This window comes from Vicia villosa, linkage group LG2 (assembly GCF_029867415.1).
Source record: "Vicia villosa cultivar HV-30 ecotype Madison, WI linkage group LG2, Vvil1.0, whole genome shotgun sequence".
In the NCBI taxonomy this organism is placed as follows: domain Eukaryota; kingdom Viridiplantae; phylum Streptophyta; class Magnoliopsida; order Fabales; family Fabaceae; genus Vicia; species Vicia villosa.
The window spans coordinates 188030572-188051517 of record NC_081181.1 but is presented as its reverse complement, the minus strand read 5'-3'; the positions used below and the strand labels follow the sequence as shown (position 1 = coordinate 188051517).

At 33.4% G+C, this 20946-nt stretch overlaps 2 protein-coding genes across 2 annotated transcripts; both read right to left on the bottom strand.

Moving 5' to 3' along the window:
- Positions 1 to 3276: 3276 nt before the first annotated feature.
- Positions 3277 to 13222, bottom strand: LOC131653306 (aspartate--tRNA ligase, chloroplastic/mitochondrial-like). The gene is made up of 15 exons (XM_058923412.1): positions 12705 to 13222; positions 11671 to 11814; positions 11404 to 11513; positions 8888 to 8999; positions 8702 to 8773; positions 7969 to 8060; positions 7669 to 7789; positions 5797 to 5919; positions 5384 to 5579; positions 5101 to 5288; positions 4935 to 5006; positions 4688 to 4786; positions 4501 to 4581; positions 4110 to 4167; positions 3277 to 3719 (listed from the first exon to the last, which is right to left on the bottom strand). Exons 1-15 carry the CDS (start codon positions 13059 to 13061, stop codon positions 3553 to 3555), a joined length of 1992 nt encoding a protein of 663 aa, XP_058779395.1. The 5' UTR covers positions 13062 to 13222; the 3' UTR covers positions 3277 to 3552.
- A 3305-nt stretch (positions 13223 to 16527) lies between these two features.
- LOC131647695 (pectinesterase inhibitor 7-like) lies at positions 16528 to 17403 on the bottom strand. The gene has a single exon (XM_058917557.1). It carries the CDS (start codon positions 17322 to 17324, stop codon positions 16671 to 16673), a length of 654 nt encoding a protein of 217 aa, XP_058773540.1. The 5' UTR covers positions 17325 to 17403; the 3' UTR covers positions 16528 to 16670.
- Positions 17404 to 20946: the final 3543 nt, after the last annotated feature.

Below are 20946 nucleotides of genomic sequence, written 5' to 3'. Positions count from 1 at the left end.
TAAATGATATTCAACTGGTGTGGGATACTATGCTAATTAGTAGTAAATTTAAGATGAAAGGTTTATACAAGGCGATGTGTAATGATGCTTTACAAGTTATTTGGAGGAATGTGTTTCGTCATAATGCTGCTAGACCGAGGGCCCTGGTGACTATGTGGCTTGCTTGTCAGGGTAGATTGGCTACGAGATAACACATCTTCCAGTTTGGTATGGTTGCTGGTAACAGGTGTTGTCTGTGTAATCGGGAAGAGGAATCTATTAATCATCTCCTTTTTGTGTGTCCTGAAACAATTTGTATTTGGTCCAAGATCCTTGTTTGGATTCAGGTTAGTCACATCCCGCAATCTTGGGATGTAGAATTGTTATGGTTGAACAAGAATACTAATGGTAAAGGATGGAGATCATCCATCCTGAAGTTAGTTGTTGCAGAGACTGTCTATGGTGTGTGGAAATTTCGTAACGACGTATGTTTTGGTAATATTGTAGATAAGACTAAAATTGTGGACAATATTATAGATATGATTGTTTATAGGGGCTAATATAGCAAGAAACTTAAGATACATATAGCTACGTTGACGGCGTTTTAAGTTTTATTTTATTCCCTTGTTGTCTTATGTGATGGCTGGGTCCGAGCGATTGCCTTGTAATCCATTGCTTTTAGAATTAATTCAATCTTGGTTGATTAAAAAAAAATCCATGTAACTCTCATTCTACTTTCTTATAATATTATGTTAAAATATTGAGAATATACATTGATCTCCTCCTAAAGTCTCTTTAAATGAAAAAGATCTCAATCCATTTCCTTGTACTTAATAAAAAAAATTGCACTTAAATTTTTTGTTTTCATACTCTCTGTGAGAAGAAATTGAAAAGAGAGAAAGAGATGAGAAAGAGTGAGAGAAGAGTGAAGTAGATGAGAAATATAGTAGATTTGAGTGACAGTTTGGTATAAGAGAAAGATAAAAGAAATAGAAGAGAAAGAAGTGTTATTATTTTAAAAAAGACAACAATAGCCTTCAAAATAAAATAAAGTAATAGAGAAAACACACATTATAAAGGGTAATTAATGGAAAAGAAATACAACAGGCTTTCTCTCTGCACTTTCTTCTCAACTTTGTGAAGAAAGAAAAAGCACGTGGGTCCCACCATATTAAATCTCTCTTCCATACTTCTCTTCTTGACCAAGCAGGGTGAGTTTCATACTTCTCTTCTCTTTCTCTCTCTCATACTTCTCTCTCCTTAAAATCACTTCAACCAAGCACATTGAGTGCAATTTCTCATTAAAATATTGGTAAACTAATGACAGCTATTATTTTTGTCGCCCACCTAGTCAATAATCATGGCTGACATGTACACGTGAAGCTTAGAGCATCTCCAATGGTGTAACCCATTTTTGGGTTCTTTATGGGTCCCACTAGCCACATCATCTTAAAATAATTTTTATAATTTTTATTTTAATTGTATAATTCCAAAAAGTTATTATTGGACCCACAACTTTACCTCATAAACTAATTTGATTGGGTACCACAATTTTTTCATAGTTGCATTGCAATGCAATGGTACTATGATGTGGCATGTCTAGGTGGAGAACTCAAAAGAAAATACCACCATTGAAGATGCTCTTATGGACTAACCTGTCTGGATTGCACTGCTTGCAACTGCTAGCTCACCACCATTTTCCTTGGACATGCCTTACGTTTTAATATTTCACATCTAAAACGTTTTCCTGCATAATTTTATTTTAAATTATAAAATAAATATGAAATTATCTACAAATGCACAATGATGACTTTCTTGAACCATTTTTTCACTTGAATATTTTAGATTTAAAATATTAATAAATGCTTTTGATTTTTCATGGCCAACAATCCACTCACGCTTCTGCAAATTGATCCAAAACACACAAAACTCATGTTTCCTTTTAAGTCCTATAAATAGAGACATACTCTTTCGATATCAATACACAAAAAACATTCATCTAATCTTTACTTGTATATCCAAAGAGAAACATGAAGCCTTCAATCTTAGCATCATTTGTTTGGCTTTCATTTGCAAAACTATTGCAGCACCTGAACCTGTGCTTGACATCTCAGGTGAGAAACTGACAACAGTTTGTTAGAAGTTGCAACTTACCAACCTTACTTATGTTTGCACATGATGTTTATTGTTCTCCTCTTCTGTCGAGGAGACTACATTTCGCTAAAGGCTTTCAACAGATTCTTGTCTTCAGGGATGAAGATAAATAGGTCTAAAAGCAAAGTTTACTTTGGTTATGTTGAGATTGTGATACTAAGAATGGCATTTTTACTATGTCCTCTTTCAAAGAAGGGACTCTCCCCTTTAAGCATCTTGGTGTTCCTTTAACTTGTAAAAAGTTAGCTATTAGCCATTATATGCCTCTTGTGGGGAGGATTAGTCATTGGTCTTCTAAATTGTTGAGTTATGCTGGTAGACTCTAGTTAATTAAAAGCATCTCCTTTGCTTTGGCTAACTATTGGCTGATGTGTTTTCCTCTACCTAAAGTTGTTCTCACGAAAATTGACTCCATTCGCAGATCATTTCTATGGACAGGTAAGGATGTAATCAGTAGGAAGGGTCCAGTTGCTTGGACTGATGTTTCATGAAATAATTATTATTATTATAAAGTAAAAATGATCTTTTGAAGGCCTATATAAGACTCTTAATTTAACTTATAAAAACATCATTATTATATTATTATAAAATAAAAATGATCTTTTAAAAGCCTATATAAAACTTTACCTTTTTCCAATTCTCATAATTTATCTTCCCCATGTATTTAATTTATATAATACTGTAAATTTATAAATAATCTCTATTGGTGACACAAAATTAATTGTGTTTTTTCAATTCAGTATGAAATGTCCAAAACATTTTAAATTTTTGAACGGGGGAGTATGCAATTAGACATTATTCCATATAAATGTCAATATATCGATCATAACTATCAAATTATTAATCACTTGGTTTGTGACGATGTAAAATACACTGTAAAATTATTTTCTGTGATGAAGTGATGTTGACCATATATAGTATATTTGTAACCCTATTTTGTGTAATGGGTTTGAATATTCCTTATACTCATCTATCATTTTTAATATAGTATTTTGCACACAGGCCAAAAGTAGTTGATACATACAAGCATAGAGAACAAGTTGGCATAAGTAATTAAATTGAAATGGCTAATGACATTAGTTAGTGGAAAAGTTGCGTGGTGGTAATCAATGATTCTCCAACCCAGAAATAACAGAGAGATGGTGTTCAAGACTTGGGTCAGCACTGAGTTTTATTATGTTTGAATGTTTAATTTACTCTTACTACAAAGCAACACATCCTTTCTACCTCACTTAAATACATTCAATATGATTTTCTTAGGCTAAAAAAAATGTGATAAACAACATTAAAATTTAGGTTTACATGGTTCCCTTAGTAAAATACACATTGATTTATTTAAATATACATAAATTATTCCTTGGTAGAGTACAAAAATGGGCATGAGCAACAGAAACTATGAAGAGCTGAGTGAATACCTATCTATGTAGTAATTGAAAGATCTTTCAGCTGCTGTGGATCTACTTCAGATGGTGACCTTGTGAGTGCACACTGTGCAGTAGTCGTTTTCGGGAAAGCAATGACATCCCTGATAGAACTAGCCCCAGCTAGCAACATAACCAATCTGTCCAAACCAAAAGCTATGCCTCCTGCATTTGTTTCATATATAATAACAACCCATCAGCTACTGAACATATTGAGAAACAATCGGTGTGATTCGTGTTTTTAGAGTTGTGCTCGAAGAAAGCTACGGCAATTAAATTGCAACTTAATATTAGATGTTACTTTTATTGAATGCTTTGAATGCTTTCAGTTTAGTATGCCAAATGAGGCAACATTTGAAGAGAGTAGTGTCGCATCATTCCAACTACACACCAAGTTTTTTTCAACGCCAATAGAATTAGCAAATTGCGAAACTATTTTCTGTTTCTGCAACTCCGGTCTCAACATAAGTTTAGTTTATATTAAACATTTGATGTCTAATTTATAAACATATCTATTGCCATAAACCATTTTAGAAGATTTATAAATATACATACCATGTGGCGGAGCCCCCATGTCAAGCGCTTCAAGAAGATAGCCAAACTTTGCTTCAGCCTGAAAATAAATTATAAAGCATAATTCAGATCAGTCAAAGCCACACACATGCCTTCGAAGCAATTATTACAAATATAAGCATAATGCCCTATTTCCAAAATGGAAGAACCCCTAAGATGAGTATAACAGATTATATAAGAAAAAACAAGCCAAAACTGTGTTCACATTAGCTTCACACTGCAATGCCAGGAAAAAAAAGATCACAAGAAGCCAATAAACAATACTTCTAGTCAAAATACTTCTAGCCAACATCAACTCATTTATTAAATAGGAAAAGACAGAGACTAATCGAAAAAAGTAAATAAGGCTAGGAATGGAATCGCATTTACTAGCCTGCTCCATTGAGATGCCTACAATCTCCAAAACCTTTTGTTGTATGTCGCGTTTATAAATTCTCAAACTTCCCCCACCAATCTGACAGAAAATATGATATTTTAGTAATTTATGCAGACATCCGTTGTAAAATTGTCAATCTAAGAGCTTCAAGAGAGGAAAGTAATCCAAACTAAATTTCAACTACCTCCACTCCATTGTAAACCATGTCATATGCCAATGCGCGAGCAGTGGCAAGGTCATTCATGTCTTCAGGATTTGGTGCAGTGAAAGGATGATGAAGAGCCTGCATTCCATAATAGAATAATGAAAGGAACAACAACAAATATAACCAGATTAACTGAAATGACAATCATAATATTTTCAACCAAGAGACATGTTATTATATATTGAGAAAAATACATTGTTGGATGATATTAAAAGAAAAAACAGACCTCAAGCCTCTGCTCTGAATCATTCCACTCAAACATTGGAAAGTCGGTAATCCACAAAATTGAATGTCTGCCCTAAAATTCAAACAAATAACCAGATAGTGTAAGTGAAATGAATCATCAAGATATACAGCATTTATTTTCCTTTAAAAAGCAAATACCAACTTACATGGTCGATTAAACCTAACTCATGTGCCACGTAAACTCTAAGACGATCTAGAGTTTTATTTACAGATGCATGATGACCAACTGCAAATAAAATCAAATCATTCGGTCTAGCAGAGCATCGCAGTAACAAATCCTCTTTAGTTGCAGGATCCATACTTGATACTAAAGCAGATATTCCCTCAATATCCCCTAAAAACAAAGGTTAGCACAATAGATAATGGAATATAAGAAACATGTCTCAAAATATCATAAAATTGAGTATTGATATTGAATTCCTTATTTACCATTCTCCGTGATCTTGAGAAAAGGTAAACCCTTTGCACCAGATTTGAAAGCTTCATTGTAAATATCACCTTTCTTAAGAGTTGAATTTGAGTACTTTTTTGCACCATTAGGTACACACAACACTTTTATAATTCCTCCACTCTCCAAGGAATCAGAGAAAACCTTGAAAGAAGACCCTGAGAAAATGTCAGATACCTGCAGCCAATAGAAGTTATATCTCAGCAAGATGAAGCAAGTATAGGTAAGTTACTGCAATACGAAACTAAAACACAAAGTAACAGTGATTTCCAACACGGGACTGCAGCAAGCTATATCAAATGAAAAAATGTGAGCACATAAGAGAAGATCAAAATAACTACCATATGCTAGAAACCACAGAAGTACTAAGAGGAGGTGAAATACAGAGCATTACATCTTTTAATTCGAGATCAAATCTGGTATCTGGCCGGTCTGAACCATATCTATTCATTGCTTCAGCATAAGTAAGCCTAGGGAAAGGATTTGGTAATTCCACACCCTTAATTTCAAGAAAAACCTGCAATAAACACTTCTTATTTTTACACCAAGCAATGAGTGTGTATTCTATCTAATCTAGGAGATGAACAAATTCATAATAAGCATACAATATTTGATCCCCTCAAATAGTATCCAACTTCAAAATAGCCTAACATACATGATTCAATTTTTATAGTTTTCCTTGTGTAAAACCAACCACATACAAAAAGATCTTTATCAAACAGATTTACCACATTAACACCTTCCCGTTTCAACAATTACCTTTTCCTGAAATACTTGTGATGTTGATTGGGCAGCAAATCCTGATGGCAGAAGATCCACTTCTATTGCTGCCATCTTTCTTGATTCTAACTTGATCTCACAGTGGTCTCAAAAGCAAACTGTAGTTGCCAGGTCTAGTAGGTACCAAAACTGAGTATCAAAGTCTTGCTCTAGTTTACTGCAGAACTGTTGTGGATACACACCCTAATGAGCTAGCTATCTCTGCTCAAGTTCCTCCGGTGTAGGGTTTAGGGTTTTAAGTGATAATCAGAGTGTTGTTGCTCTGGCCATCAAACCAGTTCTTCATGCACCACTATACACCAGGAACTTAACTGTTCTTTGTCAGAGAGGTGTTAAAGAAGCAGCTAATAGTTCAACATATTCCTGGACAAAATTAACAACCAGATCTTCATACTGAGCCTCTATGCCCTGCCAGGTTTTGTTTTCTAAGGGACGGGTTCAATGTATCTAAGCTCATTAAATTCTCTCGCCTACCTTGAGGTTGTGTGTATGTGTGAGAGAACAAATTTCTCGGATGTTAGCCTATTTAGTATATTTCTGGTTATTTAGGCTTCATAGTTACAGTGTCAGTTATGCTTAGCTGTCATCAGTTTGGGTATGCTCAGTTGTCACAATTAATTAACCTTATTCCAGTCGATAAATTTTGTTTGTAAGTCTCTATTATGGAGCTTTTCAATTCAGATAATACAATTGAGAATCACCTTCTATCTAATAGTGTATGGAGAGATGAAAGGTGTTTCTCAATCATCATTAAGATTCTCCACACTATTAATGCCATTCCATCGAGAAACAGAGGAGCTTGATAGCTTTGTTTTGAGGAGTATGTCAAAAGATTAGAGGAAGAGAGACAACTTATGAAGCCAGCCATTTAGTTTCATGCTAAAAAAGCTTGGAAAAAAAGTAAGTGGTACATGCATGATCTTGGCAGAAGATCAACAAGCGATGGATGGGGATTACCAAGATTTAGAAATGGGAAACACAGTTGAATGATTATAAGCGGGAATTCTCGTACAATAAGGATCCCCATTCCCACCTTGAGGGTAAAGTGAACTTTTATGGGGGAATATATTGTTAGGATGTGACAATAATGACAACTGTCATGTTAGTCAATTAGTCCATTTAGTCAGTTATCACTTATTAGTTATCTTAGAATTTGGATTTGACCTAATTTAATCCAAAAAGGTAAAATAGTTTTATTATTTTGAATCTTCTTATCAACTTCCCATTTCAATTGTGTTTCTAGCATTATTGATCGACCATATGTTATCTTTCTTTGAATTAGTTTACCAAAAGTGCATGTTTCTTTAGTTATCCTTTATAATTTCTCAACCAATCTCAATACCTGCTTCAGACACTTTATTCTTCCATTCCAAAAACTTATCTAATATATGTTTTCATTATTAGTGTTCAAAAATTTTAATTTATGGATAAGATAACATGAATATATTTAACCTGTTAAGTATGATTATAGATGGTATAAACTAACCTTTCTGATCAACTCTTCATTAAGAGTCAACATATCCTCTAAAGGAGTAAACGCCATTTCCATATCTAGTTGTGTGAACTCCGGTTGTCTATCAGCTCTTAAATCTTCATCTCGAAAACATCTGGCAAAACGTAAATTGCATTTAATCCAAAAACAAACATGGTGACTTGCATCAAAAATCTTTTAATTGTAAACCACACAAATCAAATGCTTTTTTATAGGAAAAAGGGAAGAGTTTTAGAAATCCTCCATAATATAAGCCAAGATACAAAGAGACAAAAAATAAAAACAATATTATACCTTGCTACTTGATAATATTTATCAAAACCAGCTACCATTAGCATTTGTTTGAATAGCTGAGGGCTTTGAGGCAAGGCGTAGAATGTTCCTGGCTTCATAATTCATGAGATAATGAATCAACAAAACATGGCATAAATTACGTATCTCACAAAAAAAAAAAAAAGTAGATAAAAATATCACATTGCATTATATCTTAGCATTGCTCCACACATCAAAGATGCGATCCCGATACAATAAAATTATTTAGTGACATAATACAGATAACTCACTTATGGGAAATTACAACAGTATTTGCAGTCATTTTTACAGTCAAAACATAACAGATAAATATCAAACGACAGTGCTTTCTAAGCTTAAGTATAAGGAAAAGGGTCAATGATGTGTCTACTAAGGATGCACAATGCAAACCTGCATAAGCTACATTAATGCCATTGAGGTATAGCCATAGGTAAGGTAATAGCTTTCGAAGTTGGGATCATAAACCCTGTCAACTCCAAAATTCAAAATAGCAATATCTAATTGAACAATTAATTGATTTGATTATGCCAAAGATAAATTTAAATTGCCTGATTGAACTTTTGACGAAACTAATTTTTTCAAAGTCTGTTGTGTTGACTTATTTACTCTATTTTATTTAAAAGCCATACTAAACAAAGAGAAAGAAAGACTAACAATATATTAGAGAAATATAATAAAATTAGATCTCATGCAATAGGTGGATAAATCTTAATACCTGGACTCTTGATGGAACTAAATAATCTCGGGCACCTTCTGGAGTGGATCTTGAAAGTATTGGAGTTTCAATCTACCTTATGAATAAAAAAAAAGGTAAAAGATCAACACAGGACACCAACTACCAAAGTATGGTGTGCAAGAGACTCAATAACTCAAGGGAAGGGATGAACCTAATGGACAGTACCTCCACAAAACCATGTATGTCTTCTAGATACCTTCGTATGAGTTTAATCACTTTATGCCGCAGCAATATGTTAAAATTCATTTGCTGCCTTCTTAGATCTAGACATCGATACCTGTAAATAAGTATATGTAAGCAATAAAACTCTCATATGCTTATATAATACAAAAATGAATATGTATTATGATGGAACCCGTGAATTCATAATGGAAAATCTGTTTGTATTGAGAATGAAAATGGAGCAAAGGTCACATACATTGACGAAAGAAAAGACAAACTGGAGTTCAAGAACTGCTAAACAGAGCTAAGCTCCTTAACAAGAGAATACTTTCTACAACATGAATACTAACAACTTCTCGGAATGAGGCTCTCACTCTCACCTCTTTCTCCTATAAACCCTTGAACGTCCTAACCAACTGCCACGCCAAATCAGCAGCTCTTTTCCTAACTCTTCCATTCGGCTTGGTTATTAGGCTTAGGCCCAAAGCCAGTGTCCTATCACTACCATCCACTAGAAAAATAGCCTTGTCCTCAAGGCTAAGATAAGGACACTCGTGTGTTGAATACTTCTTATCGCTTACAGTTGGTGGCATGACCATACCATGAATAACTTGCAAGAGATCAAATGAAATTAGGCAAGCAGTGGCCGCCAAACAACCAAAGTATTAATGCTAGACAAGGCAATTTCAAACTATCGGCTCATCCACATAGTTTTACTCCCATTTCAATTGGGAAGCATGCAGTGAATTTCTTCTATGTTTAGAGAGACCACTACTTCAGCAACCATAGCTTGAGAAAGAGAAGCGCGAGTGCATTTGAAGCATTCAACATATCCATTGGCATCTCTTCTATGATATCAAGAAGCATGACAAATCATTAACTGCATCCTTTGTTGAGAAAAAATCTATATGAATAACAGACAATGCTGGTGCTATTTCTTTCCCTCTGTTCTTGCTGTCCATGGCAAGAGTTATGAGCTTTTTCAAACAGATTGGTTTATACTCAATTGTACCTGTGTCTTCAAGACATTGGATGAGCTCAAGTATGTCATCACAGCGAAAATATTCATACCTTGACAAAGCATCCGTCAAAGGTTCATACTCATGTTTACATCCTGCTTTATTAACTAGAATCACATCTAAACTCTTATATGAGGCCTTTAGAAATGCTTCCTTTGCCACAGCAGAAGGATCTTTGGCATAACCATTCTTTAATATAGATCTTTGAAATCTATTTGCATGTTTCCATAATTGTTTAATAGTCCCTGATTGAAATTGCATCACAAGCAGTTATCATGACTTTATTATTGTGTTGTTTGAGCCAGCAATCAATCTTAATTAGATTAATAGACTTTCCAACTCCACTAAACACAACAACATAATGTTTGCTTAGCTCCTTGGTAGCATGGATATCCTTTAATGTGTCAACAGAATGATTAGGAATGAAAATATAAACAAACCTTTCTTCCATTGCAACGTGAACTGCTGTGACTTGTGAGCATCATCATAACTGAAGCCAACTTTTTGCCTCTAAAACTTGTTACCATAGATTCGCATATTTTCTCATCTATTTCCTCAGCCATAATATGGCCCGACTCATTAATTCCTGAATTAGCTTTGGCTGGCACCTTCGCAACCCCCGCTCTGTTTGGTCTTGGACCCAAATGTTAATCTCAACTTGGGGCAGCTTCAGCGGCTCTGCTCCTTTCCAAGTCTTAATTTCTTTCACCAACAAATTAGAATAACCTTGCACCAGGCCCATTTTGTCTAAACTCAGACCCGATGTAGAGTACCAAATCAGCCCCTATTTTCTTTGGAAACCTCCCAATTGCAACAGCATCAAAACATACCACATCGGCGTGCAAACAAGATGGCTCATCTAAGATGGAGTCATTCCCTGCTACAATGAGATTGGTTGTCGTCAGTGTCAATGATTGGGGATGAGCCTCTGCCTGTAACTGGTATTCGGTGGTTCTTATTCTGAAGGATGTGGGTTACAAACCGCTCCGCTAGCTCCTCTCAATAACCCAGAAGGTCGGACCATTGATGGAACCCGTGAATTCATAATGGAAATTCAGTTTTTTTTGGTATTGAGTATGAAAATGAAGCAAAGCTCACTCACTATTGCGAGCATCATCCTAACCAAAGAATATTTTCTCCTAATTAAATGCTAACAACATTTCTGAAAGAGCCTCTCACTCTCACCTCCTTCTCCCTAAAAATCTTTGCACATCCTAACCAACTACCGCATCAGCAGCTCTTTTCCTAACTCCTCTATTCAGCTTGGTTATTGGCCTTAGGCCTAAAACCAGAGGGCTATCATATTATGAAAGTCGCACAAAACTCTCTCTTTTCCACCAAAGTTAAAGATAAGTCTGAAATGATATTTACTAAATAAATAACTTCATAAAAAATAAACACGGACAACAACATTAATAGGAAAATTCTAAATATAGTGAGATTATATATAAATAACTTGATAACAATTACAAGTATCATACAACTATCGATGGCTACTACCTCAAACGGATTTCCTCTTTAAGAGAATTTTTTGCATCATCTCCTGTAGTAACTAAGAATGGTAACTTTGAATTCACAGAATTTAACACTTGAACCTCATTAGCAGCAACCTGCACAACACAAGGACGAATGTGAAATTTTGGTAGACAGGGAGAAAACAGTAAATAAATCAAACATTTAAACAACAAAAAACATATCTTCAGATTGAAGACAACAACCAGTTAAATACAAGGCATATTTCTTGGTAGAAAAACAAATTTTAACCACCTCGATGAAGCCCGTTTTCATCTTCTTGTTGATTGATTCATTTGGACGAGACCTGACTACACCTTCAATGGCAACCACATACTCCAGTCTGAGGTCGTTGATAGCGGAATGCGCGGCTGGAAATTCATCAGGAAGAGTTGTAACCTGAATTTCAAGCTTAATTAGAATACACACAATGTTCAATTATAAAACAACACTGATAGTAAAGTAGTCGATACATGATGAAATCATGAAAATGGAAATGGAATATAATGTAACAAACAATATGTTATGAGGACTAACAAGGGAGTAGCCATTGAGAATGATGAGTTAGCAAAATACCACTGGACATGGACATTTAAGAGATCAAGCAGTTAAGAAATCACAAAGCAGGGAACCTAGAAGGAGTAATAGGCAGAAGATAACTAAATATAAGTGGAGTGATTATGTGAGAGGTAGTTGAAGTGTATACGAGGGGAAAACTGAAAGTAGTTAGAGTGGAATTTGTGATGTAATTCTTCTCTCTTCCTAATTTCCTCTCTGTCGCTGTCTCTGAATCCCTCTCTCTGTTGTCTTTCTAATTTGATCATCTTGTAAATGTTTACTTTTCCTATATCGAATACACTTGGAGTTGATTTCATAGTTGTTTTCATTGAAACAGTAACCTAGATTTACATTTCCAATTCAGTTCGATTCATAATAGTACATGTATGCATAAGATAAACACAATAGCAAAGCAGCAGCATAGTTTAGCTGGTGGATACATCATACAGGGGTGTGGTTATTTACGTTGATTGTTACTCAACACTTGTGCTGGCCACATTTGCAAACGTACTGTCCCCTTACAAGTCATAGTAGTAGCCATGGATGTAAGCTTACAAACAACATCAGTTTCATTCTAAATTAACATCTACAACTCAAGATATGGCCTAATAACCTTTACATAGTGTCAACATTATATTCCAACATCCTTGCTCGTATACATTTCATCTTCAATTTTTGTTAAGCATTTCAACAAACATTAAAAAAACAACATAGCATAGCAAAGAATGTACCTGAACAATCCCGGTATGGTCTCTAAGATTAAGAAAAGTGAGTCCACCATGGACTCTATGAAGTGCAACCCAACCACAAATCCGAACCTTTTTACCAACATCATTCAAAGACAATTCACCACAGAAATTCGTCCTTGAAACCCATTGAAGCGATTCATTAAAAGGTAAAGACGGTGGCGGTGGTGGTGGTATAGCATTGGAAGTAACTGTTTCAGAAGCAGAGGAAAGTGGTTGAATTGAAGCAGAAACAGAAGAAACGGTTCTGATTGTTGAAATTAACCTTGGAATTGTAGTGGAAACCCTAGAAAGTCTGGGTCGGAGAACCATCAAAGGCATTGCTTTAAGGAGCAGAGACATGTTGAATGAAAGATTGAAGCTTGATTGAAAGTAGACAGATTGAAAACACGAGAATTCAGAAATATTCCAAGAATCCAAGAGAAGCCATTGATGAATGAAAAGGTGAGAACAGAACGCGACGGTGAATGGGAAAAGATAAAGGATGAGTAGAGTGATGCTTAATCCTAAACCATTTAAAAATAAATAAAAAACTGAACTTCTCAACCGGTTTCAAACTCGGTTATTAAACCGGTTTTTGTTAAAAACCAGATATCACGCTGTTTAGGTTTAAAATCCAGTTTTTTTTCCTTCAATCTACACACGAAAATCGGTTCAATAACCGCGCGTTAATAACCTTTTCGAAGTTATCAAAAATAAAAGAAAATAATTACCAAGATCTTATAAAAGAAATACTAAGTTTTGATTGATTGTATTTCTTATAAAACAATTATCAAAAATTAAATAATTTATGTTTTGAATATGATTTTTAAAATAGAAAAAAATATAAATGTTTAAACATAATAAAATTTAGATGAAGTAAAAAAATACTAAAAATACTGGTCCTCAAATTATTGGTATAAAATTCTCATTAATATATGCTTTATTATGTTTATATATAAAAATTATAATTCAAAATATAATGATTGAATATTATTTAAAATATAAACAATACCAACTACTAATATTACAGGTTTGCTATATATACACCACATTTGTCTATACCGTACATGTACACCATATAAGACAAGCAATAAATGATAAGTTGCACAAAAATTAACAGAAAATAAATTATTAAAAAAATAAAATTGGTATATTTTGGGTATAATTCTATGATGTGGGTGTAAAAATGAGTGTAACAACCTTAATATTATTATAGAAAGTAAAATTAATATTATTATAGAAAGTAAAGATAGATATTACATCACAATATCATAAACTTGTCAGAATAATTAAAATTCATATTTGACCTAAGATTTGGCATTGGAGCTCTAGAATGCTCAGCTTTACAGGTAGATATCAGTTGATCAAAAGTGTCTTATTTGATGTTAATAAAAATTGGTTACAATGCCTCCCGATGCCAAAGAAGGTCCTGCAAATAATTGGTTAGATCTATAGAAGTTTTCTCCGGACAGGTAAAGAGACGATATCCGGGAAACCCCTTATGGCATGGACATCTGTGTGCTCTCCAAGAATAGTAGAGGTATAGGTTTGATTCACCTGACAGACTGGAACATAGCTAACTTGATAAAAAATGTTATGGAATATCAGTGGAAAAATAGACAGCATGTGGATCAGATGGAACCATGTGTATTACATCAAATCTACACTCAAGCAGAGACTGGTGGTTGATCAAAAAACTTTTCGAATTGAGTGCTCAGTAAACAAGAGGTTAAGACTAGAGATATCTGTCTTGAACTTCTTGAAGAGAAAGAGAAAGTATCGTGGAAAAAATTGTTGCTTGACAACATGGCAAGATCCCGGGCTAAGTTCTTCCTATGGATAGCATGCCATGGTAAAATTGCTAAAAAAGAAAGATTGAAAAGTTTTAGTATGGTGACTGATGATTACTGATATTTCTGTGATACAGAGGAAAGGTTACAGCTGCAACATAATCCTGGGAATTGGAAAATTGGACGCAGTTAGCTGGTGAGGAGAAGTGGAGGCAACTGTTGAAAGGTCGGATTGGTAAAGCTTGCATACATAGAAACTTTATATGAATGTTGGAAGTATAGAAATGACACTTGTTTTGAAAATATTATAAGTAATACGGGTATAGGGGATAAAATCATTAACACTGTGTTTTATCGGGCTTGGATGAAGCCTGAGTTACGTAAACATATAGGCCAATTAATGATGCCCTAAGTTAGTGTCTGGTAGTTTTTTGGTTTGTAGGGTGGCGGGATCTTGGGATCGCCTTGTAATTAACAGTTTTTTTGGTTTGTAGGGTGGCGGGATTTTGGGATCGCCTTGTAATTAACAGTTTTTTGGCTAATGAAATTATTCTTTGTTAAAAAAAATTGAGAAAATTTGGAATGAGTTCACAAAAATTTCTTGTTTGGAGAAAAAATATGGAAAAGTTTTATAAAATATTTTATTAAAGTTAAATTTAAGGAATTTCAAATGTTAATAATAAATAAAGAATTTTAAATTGTTCATTCACTTTATATAATATGAAAGTTAAATTACTTATTATTAATTTTTCAAATTTTGCAAGATAGTTCTTATATTTTATAAAATTATAAAAATTTTAAAAATTATAAATAAGTCCTTGGTAATTTTCAAATTTTATAAATTAGTCTTTTCAAAATTGCAAATTGATTTCTATTTTTTAAATTTTATAAAAATGATTACAAAAATTTAACAATGAGTCATTTTAATATTTTATCTAAAAAATAATTTAAAAATAATTGCGTTTTAATTAAATCATTTAAATTATTTAAAATTTTAATTTTTTTTAAAATTTTCCATTATCTCGATCAAACACACTATTAATTTAATCAAATTTAGTGTTGTTAGTGTCGTTATTTATGAGTCTTGTAAGTTAGTCTTTCCATGTTTTAAATTTTCAAAATTAACTCTAAAAGCTTTTAAAAATGGTGAATCAGTCTCTATTTCTTTAATATTAAATTTCATCAAAACTTTTTAATTTAAGAAATAACGTAAAAAAGTTAACAGTACAAATTTAAAATATATTTTAAAAATAAATTTACTAAACAATTTTTTTCACCTCTTTAGTAAACATATTCTTTTTTCTGTTTTTAAAATTATTTTATAAAACAAAATTAAAAATAAAAAAAACAAAGATTAGCCAAAACTGTATATTAGAATATGAAATTAGGGAGAATGTCGATGTCATGATCATTGCAAATCATATCCCCTAAACTAATAATATTATGTGAAAGAGAAATAAACAACCCTTTCTCCCACCGAGTATAGTACAGAGTATCCTCTAAGCCAGCATGCATAGTACAGAGTGTTGTTTAACTACTAAAGTTGTGTTTTAGATGTGAATTAATAAACCAACTATTATGATTTGCACAATATTAACTTACTCAAACAAACGAATTTACACCCCAAAAATTACCAAACAGCAAAAAGCCTCTTTGGTTAAAGATTGTGGTGGACAATGACAGACCTTACAAACAAGTTTAATTATCAAAAGTAAAAAAGCAAATTTTGGTCGTGATAAATGAAACTGCCAAACCAGACATAAGTCAAAACCATTTCAAATCAAATTAAAGCACACTTAACCATCATAAAATTTAAAATAACCTTTCAACTATAACTCCTTCTAAAATAACCACAACAATTTAAAAACTCACTACCTTCACACAATACATTAACTACTAATTCACATCTTCACAATTTTTAATTGTGGCTATTTTTTGTTTTGTTTTTATATCTGCACTCTATTCTTGATTTCTTGCACAGAACTCATGTGAAACTAGCCACATGCCTTTGTTTTTTTCTCACTAACAACAAAAACTAAAACCAGAACCAAAATTTACATTGAACATTCACATGCACACTGCACTTTTGCATACACAGTAATAATAAAAGTAAAACTATTCTTTAATCGAACAATTCTGAGATGGGAAAAGATAATAGCCAAATCCAACGGTTACAATCTCACGGCATTCCTTTACTGGCGTAACCGTTAACCAACGCCAAAGCATTGCTGGTGAACTTCTTCACCTTCGTCACACGATTGTTAACGTCCGTTTTCATCGGACAATTCTCCACATCTTGAAATCCATCGGTACACGTTTCTTCATCGGTAAGCGCCGCGCTCATCCACGTCTGGACGTTACTCATCTGAAAAAGAAACGAATCGGCGCTGGTGCTGGCTCCGGCACCGGCGGATCCTATCTGGCGCATCTGTTTAATCGAGCCGCGGATTTCATCCACCGCGTCGTTGAGGTTAGAGAAGCAGTCATGGAGAGCGAGAGCGGCGCGGGAGTTTCCACCATAATCGGCGACGCGAGTGAGGTTGGAGAGGTAAGAAGCGGTGCGGTGGACTTTGGAGAAGCTTACGGCGATGGCGATGCGAGCGAGTTGGCCGGGATTCTGTTGGACTGCATTGGCGTAACGAGAGAGGGAAGTGTAGCATATGTCAGGGTAGAGTGTTGTGTTGCAGCTTGAACGGATGAATTCGATGTCGCCGGTGGTTCCGGTGGTTGGAGATTGTTCTCCGGTGGCGGTTACTGATTGTAGATATGAGAATGTAGATGCGAAGATGATGATTGATAATAGGAAGAGTTGGTGAGGGCGTTGGGTTTTCATTGTTATTTTTTCTTTTCTTGTTCAGAGTTTGTTTCTTTCCGTTTGAGAATTGTAACTGTGCAGAAAGAGAGTGAAAGGGAGAGAGAGGGTTTTGTAGGCAAAGATTTGTGTCGAAATTACTTTATTGTTACTAGCTTTTCTTGTAATAACGATAATGCCATTGATTCATTTTATATTTGAGCATTGCTATGCTTACACTCAAAATACTTACACCATGTTTACACCGTAGATATTTCAAATCATTTTAGTGTTACACAAAATCAAAATACAAAAAAAATTATTAAAAAAAACAAGAGTATGTATAATGGTATATAAATAAGGTGTAGGTGTAGCTTTTTGGTGTACACTTAGCATTTCTCTTTATATTTTTACTACTAAAATTATTATGATTAATTAAGATTTTTTTTGGGAAATATAATATTTTAGTACGTAATACTTTAATATTGTTACTTGCTATAGTGTTAAGGATGAGGCACACAACTTTACTACCTCGTCTTAGGATGCTTATTTGTGTTTTTGAACGTACAATTTTCTACGTCTCTTGCCCTCTGTTAGTCTTGTCTGATGCAAGGGAAGCGTCGTCCTTCACATATTTTCTAATGTGTTTCTCTTGGATTAGTCTCCCGATTTCCTTCTTTAGTAGGTAAAAATCTTCACTATAATCGGATCTATGTGACTATTTTGTTTGAATTTGTTCTAAACACACAATGTAAAAATTGGATCCTATCATACTATTTTGATTTCAGTCCTCTCTCATATTTCCAATCCAATGGTGGATTATCATACTACCACCAACAAAATAATAATATAAAGGTGAGACAGAATAATAGATCCAATAATTGATAATAGGACGTGATGGAAATATGAGAGAAATGAGATGAAAGGATTTAAATTCCACAATGTGTCACAGAATTAGGGGTGACAAACAGACATGTCTTTCCCGTTTAGGCCCGCTCTACAAAAAAATAAGGCGGGCATAGTTGAGTTTGCGGGCCAAAAACTTAGGGCCACCCCACAAAAAGATGAGGGCGGAGCGGGGAAAGCCCGTGGACACTACACCTTTTAAACCTAAAAACACAAAAAATTATTAAATTACCTTGCCCGCAAAAGCCCGCGAAGAAAACAAGACAGAACGGAGTAGACACATTTGAGGATGAGGACTTAAATCCTGAATTCGCCTCATACTAAAGTACGGACAAAAAGACATGTCCAACAGACCGGATTCGTTTAGTACCTCTACACAAATTCTCATTTTCGTTAATATATTTATCTAGTGTTTTAAAAAAAAATGTCAATCTCATCTTGCATTCAAACATGCACGTATTATGAAACAAAATTGATCTCAATATATAATACCTTTGAAAGATTTCACTAATTTATCCGGGGCGAAATATGAATTGAAAAACATAAAGTATAATTCTGTTTGGTTAAAAAAAACAAAAGAAACAAAGTGGCAGACATGTGTAAGTAATAATAGTCTACGGAGAAGGCCACTCCTTCCTTGGCGTGGGGACTCAACTTTTTAGTACTCAGTAATCAATAAATAAATTTAGTGGAAGCAAAGAAAGTAAAGATAATGTTTTCTTTAATAGAAACAATAATAATATATGTCACAGAAACAAAAATGAAAAAAGACATCAAATTTGATTTTCTATCCTTGGCATAGGCATGCACAGTGTCCACTTTGATTTTGCGGCTAGTGCAGAATCACAGTGTGTCATATTCTAGTCCGTGACAAAATCAACGGCGCACATTAACATTATAAAATTAAGGTAACAACCCTTCATCACTATTGAGTACTTGTGTTGTGTTTTGAATATATATTAATTATTGCTTTCACTCCACTAAAAACAACTTTTGACTGGCTTTGCTTATTTGTAACGTTGAAGAAAGATATGAAGTGTTAATGTAGTGTCAATAGTAGTTGTGCTATTGTTGTTCTATTGTGATTGGGATTGCTTCACTACTATTTTAAAATATGAATGAGCAACAACCCAATACACAACGATAAGATTCTCTATTCTCACACAACTTGTATTATTGGATAAACATCGGAGGTTTCACATTTCATTTCGACCGACTAAAATAGTCTCACAATGTTTGTAAATCGAAAGTAAATGATACTCTTCAAGGTTTCACATTTGATTGCGACCGACTAAAATGGTCTCACAATGTTTGTAAATCGAAGGTAATGGATACTCTTCAATTCAACAATACGTTTTCTCTAAGAGTGGGATGGAGCAGACTCATCACCACTGCAGCTTTGAAGTCTAAAAAATTATAAAAGAAAATTATTTTAATATTTGCGCGTAAAAATTTAAAAAAAAACATGAAATAAGACATACACAATGCAGACATAAAACATTAATTCGTCCAAGCAAAACGGATTTGTGCTAAGGGCCAGATTCATTTTGTCACCTATAAATATTTATAGATTCTTACATGCACGTTACCTTGATAAACTTAAACCTACTATTTCATAAACCTAATATTTATATCTCCAAATATTTTTGATTGGAAGATGTATAGGGATAAGACTTGTTTCTTCTTTTGACTGCATGTATGTGGGCCCACATAACAGACTTAACCATGCATGTGAGCACTTTTTGGCTAGGTCGGTTGAGAAGTTGGGGTTGTTGGTTAGGAAATAAGAGAAGAGAATGGTATAATGTTACTCACACTTGCCCACTATTCTCCATGCGTGACACTTTTGATAATACTTTCTTCTAAATAATGTATTGCATTCTCTTCTATACACACTATTTGTGGACAATATCATCATTGTGCTCATTGTGGGAGTTAACCTTCTCCACTAAGTAATTTCTCCTTTGGGCTAAACCTAAGCTATTTTGACGTGAACATCACTAACTAACACATTGGAGGAAAAGGTCAGCATTAAATTATTTAAGGGTGTGTTTGGTTGTGAGAGGGAAATAAGAAGAGAAAAAGGTGTGAGAAAGAGTTTGAAAGGAGAGAAAGAGATGAGAAATATAATAGATTTGATATATTGTTTGTTTTAAGAGAAACAGAAGAGAGAGAAGTGTAATTATTTTTGTAAGGACAAATATACCTTTAAATTAAAAAATGAATACACAATAATTTTTGAGATATGTTTGCTAACAATTTTTTTAAAATATTTAGAGATTATTTTCTATCAATATTTATTTTTTATTTTAGCACAAAATCAATAATTATTTTTGGTTAATTATTTTATTTTTTCAGTTATTTAAACTTAGTTTATTTTATTTTAATTAATTAAATAATAATAATAAGTTTCATTTTATAACAATTCAACATATATGCAATTTCTTATCAAATTTAATTTACTTTAGTTAATATTATTTTTGTTGGTTAGTTAATTGAAATGAATAAATTGTTTGACACAAATTTAATTTTTAAGTTAAAATAATTTATTTCGTGTTTCGCTATATTGGATTTTATATAAAAATTTGAATATACTAATAAAATTCTTTATTATTATTATTATTATTATTATTATTATTATTATTATTATTATTATTATTATTATTATTTTGTTGGACTATTTTTTTAAAAAAAATAAACTAATAAAATAATTTATTTCGTATTTCGATATATTGGATTTTATTTATTTTATATAAAA

Excerpts from the sequence above, each read along its gene's own strand:
- LOC131647695 (XM_058917557.1), bottom strand. The coding sequence starts at position 17,324 with ATGAAAACCCAACGCCCTCACCAACTCTTCCTATTATCAATCATCATC.
- LOC131653306 (XM_058923412.1), bottom strand. The coding sequence starts at position 13,061 with ATGTCTCTGCTCCTTAAAGCAATGCCTTTGATGGTTCTCCGACCCAGA. Across the intron at positions 7,790-7,968 it reads AAATATTATCAAGTAGCAAG|ATGTTTTCGAGATGAAGATT; the intron begins GTATAATATTGT and ends ACGTTTTGCCAG. Across the intron at positions 5,289-5,383 it reads TCTCAAGATCACGGAGAATG|GGGATATTGAGGGAATATCT; the intron begins GTAAATAAGGAA and ends CTTTGTTTTTAG.